This window comes from Sinocyclocheilus grahami, unplaced genomic scaffold (assembly GCF_001515645.1).
Source record: "Sinocyclocheilus grahami isolate Dianchi unplaced genomic scaffold, SAMN03320097.WGS_v1.1 scaffold857.1, whole genome shotgun sequence".
NCBI classification, from domain to species: Eukaryota; Metazoa; Chordata; class Actinopteri; order Cypriniformes; family Cyprinidae; genus Sinocyclocheilus; species Sinocyclocheilus grahami.
In genome coordinates this window covers 215,630-219,517 of record NW_015506036.1, presented here as the reverse complement: position 1 = coordinate 219,517, position 3,888 = coordinate 215,630, and the positions used below count along the sequence as shown (strand labels likewise).

The following is a 3,888-nucleotide window of genomic DNA, read 5'->3' as shown; positions in this document are numbered from 1 at the left end:
ACAAATATGGCCTCATGTTTTGTTGGCAAAGTTTTATTTCACGTATGATGTATATTAAATGCGGTAGAATATATATATATATATATATATTATTTTTTTTTTTGTGTGGTTTTGTTAGGTGCTGATCAGACCTACTTAAAATGAGACAAAATATCTAAAAACCCAGTTTATTTTATTTCAGTTATTATTTTTTCTTATTTATTTATATTGCAATTGAATTCTCAAAGGCAGAAAATATAGGCACATTTACTTAAAAATGTCAAAAACTACAAAGCTCTGGAGCATATGTGATCTTGTTGACTTTAGAGCAAGCGAAATATAAAAAGTCGACCTTAAAGTTGCAAGCTTTTCAGTTTTTTTAAAGGGACTTTTCTTCATCGTGGTATTAGTATGATTGCAGAACCTTGACTTTTTTTTTTTTTACTTTAACACTAAAATATTGTTTTAATTTAGAAATGTACAAAATTATAAGAGGTATATTCAAGACAATATACGTATGAAATGCATACGTTTTCTTTTTAATTAACAGGTCTGGAGTCTCCAGACACAAATGAGTGGCATGGCATTGAAGCATAAATCAAATATCTGTACTGCTCCTGATTTACAGTCTTAGACATTCTGACACCACTTAAAAACACATAAAGGAAACTATTATGCATGTTTAAGCATAATTCTAAAACACATTCTGCTTGCTTATGTAATATAATGTAAGCTGATTTTACTACATTAGACATGCAACACAGCTCAAAATGTGTCCATTCAGTGTTTAATGACTACAATCTTTGATGCAACCTATAACTCGAGTTTGAAAATTAGAAGAAAGCTATACTCTAAATTCATAGTTGGCATTATGCATCTTATTTAACTGCATGACATTCATCATGTATAAGTGTATAAATGTGATGCTAAACAACTGCATAGTCATGATACCTCTGTTTTGTTTTTAAAAAACGTCCTCTTTTGCAGTAATTAAACAGTTATGCTCTACTCTTAGGAATGTTTTAGACCAGAGGTTAAGCATAACATCATCAACAAATGCAACACGCTGCAGTTAATGAGTAATGAGTGAATGTGATCAATACAACACATCAAAAATGCTGGGAAGGTGATTACAGTATGTTCAAACAAATTCTAACTCTAGTATAGTTTTAAGGACTATTCTTCCTATAGGTAAAGCTTTGGCTGACCGCGCGACGTGCCATGTCTGATAAACGCACGCCACCTGGTTTCCTCAGGTGAAATTCTTCTGCGAGCGCGTGGAGCAAAGGTGAGCAAAGACTCAGGTGAAGCCGCCTCACTATGACGAAGCTCGGCTCAAATCAACAAAGCAATTCATCACGAGTCTGTCTGATGTTTGTCCACATACGCTCGACCGCTTTATTTCAAAACAGGGTGTGCATGATCCGTGTGTTTTTGTAAGAGTGATTTTAAGACTTAAAGACATGCAGGCCCCGCCCCCTGTAGGCATACCCGGAGGTGAGCGGCTATATTAGACAGCTGAGCGCGCGCTAGGGATGTTAAGTGCACTTATCTGCAGCAGGTACAGGTCCTGTCACTCTCACGCGTTGGATTGTGTTTGAAAGCTCCGCGTGGCTATTCTAGCTCTCAAGCTGCTTGTCCCGTGTGCGTGTGTGTGTGTGTGTTTTAAAGGAACCTTACTCCGCAGAAGCGTCTGGACAGTTAATAGTGTCAGAAGTTCAGCCAATGAAGCTGGAGGTTTTCTGCGGGGGTCACTACGACTCCAAGCCCGCGGAGCTCTGCAGCGACGCCGAGGGCAGCATCCCGTCGCCGATGTCCGCGGAGGAAGAGCTGGGCTCGGATGGAGACTGCGTGGCGCACAGTCCGGCACCTGTTCCTCCGGGCGCAGAGAGCAAAGGCAAGCCCTACACCCGGAGACCCAAGCCTCCGTACTCATACATCGCTCTGATCGCCATGGCCATCCGCGACTCGAACTCGGGTCGCCTCACTCTGGCCGAAATCAATGACTACCTCATGAAAAAGTTCCCGTTTTTTCGAGGCAGCTACACCGGCTGGAGGAATTCAGTGCGCCACAATCTGTCTCTCAACGACTGCTTTCTCAAGGTGCTGCGGGATCCCTCCAGACCGTGGGGGAAGGACAACTACTGGATGCTGAATCCGCAGAGCGAGTACACCTTTGCGGACGGAGTGTTTCGTCGGAGGAGAAAGCGCATCAGCAAAAAAACAGGCAAGGAGCCAGAGGGGCCGAGCCAAGCTCCTGCAGTGGACACTATTGTTACGCCTCCTTCCAGCGCCAAGTTCACGAGCTCTTTCGCCATTGACAGCATCCTCAGCCGACCTTTCAGGAAAGAGGAACGCCCCGTTCACAAAGCTGACACCTGGCAGGGGGGAGTGGACATGCTGCTGCCTTATGTCATGCGAGGCTCCCCTGTGGCTCTTCCTCACACGCAGGTGCTTCAACCCTACGGGCCCCCGGAGGACCCCGCCATCAGCTGCCGTCACCAACGGGACTTTTTCCCATTCCAGCTGACATCCGAGTGCCTGTCGATCCCACACACGACTGCGGCAGCGCCCGTGCCGGGCTTTCACCCCTTCAAAATTGACTATTTGTTGTCGTAATATCGTGTGGTTCTAGGGCGGGGTACTTTGGCACTTTCTGAGCACTTGTGACTTGATAAAGACATACATTTCATCCGCCTGCATAAAGATCGTCCGGGAATGTTTTATTCAAAATGGCAGGGAGTGAAAGTTGTGAACTATTTAATATTCTATGTGTATTGTCCTACTGAACGGTTGTGATGTTTTAAGCTGTCACCTGTGTATTTATTTGTCATGTGTGTTTGTTCTAAGTGTGTTGAACCAGGTGCCCCAAGCGAGTCTTATCAAAGTAAACTTGTTTTCATTTCAGATTTACAGTTCATGATAAACTATAGAGACGAGCTCAATTTGAGTTCTTATAAAGAAAGCGAGGCTCCTAGCTGCATCTAAACTGGAATTATTGTAAACTACTTTCGCTGACAGAATGCATGCGCATTTTATACTGAATAATAAAACATGTTTTAAAAGTAAATCGATTCTTATCAATCAATACGTTTACCGGCAGATGTTTGAAAAAGTATATTATTCTGTGAATTCTGTCATGTGTGCAAATATATCTCACGAATTATAACATTTTCGCCCACTTACTGACAGTGCTGCTTATTGTGAGTTAAAATAGCAAATGTTGACTGGAATTACAACGTGATTCATAAAACAAACAAAATCACGTTTTCCAACTCGTTTTCTCATAATGCAGGGATGAATTCAAGTAAATTAGGACACTTTTGTCATTGAGACGACTGGGGAAAAATGTCCCAATAATCCTGAATTAACCCTCAATTATGTTATTGATTATATTTTTACAATGTTATTATGTTTGCAATGGCCAGAGAGTTCTATGGCATACCTGCAGGTGCTGTTATCATCTGTCTGGGCGCCTCTGTTTGTTTCCACACTGCATCCGCATCCTTAACATGTGCACTATATTAATAGCTCAGCGCGTTGAGACTGATGCCTCTTGTTTTTGAGACTTTGGTGAAGGGCAATAAATCAAGATAAAGCAACTTCAGTTTTTGAGGCAGCTGTGAATATTGAAATGAATCGCAAAGGGACGCAGGGAGAAATAGTTGAATACGATTCCACGAGCTGTCCACGGTCCTGAAGATAAGATGACATAACTCAGCTGTCAAGGCCAAGTACAGCATTAAGATATACCATAAGATGCTTAATTTGTAAATGTAGTGCCCTTGCTTCTGCTTCAAACGTAGCAGAAATATCCCTCAAACACTTTTCGTGTATATATACATACACACACACACACACACACACACACACACACACACACACATATACATATATACATATATATAT

General features: G+C 42.0%; 1 protein-coding gene across 1 annotated transcript; it reads left to right on the top strand.

The window, feature by feature from the left end:
• The first annotated feature begins 1,532 nt into the window (after positions 1-1,532).
• Positions 1,533-3,101, top strand: LOC107563088 (forkhead box protein Q1-like). Its single transcript, XM_016247871.1, has one exon. The coding sequence runs from the start codon at positions 1,705-1,707 to the stop codon at positions 2,596-2,598; it is 894 nt and encodes a 297-aa protein (XP_016103357.1). The 5' UTR covers positions 1,533-1,704; the 3' UTR covers positions 2,599-3,101.
• Positions 3,102-3,888: the final 787 nt, after the last annotated feature.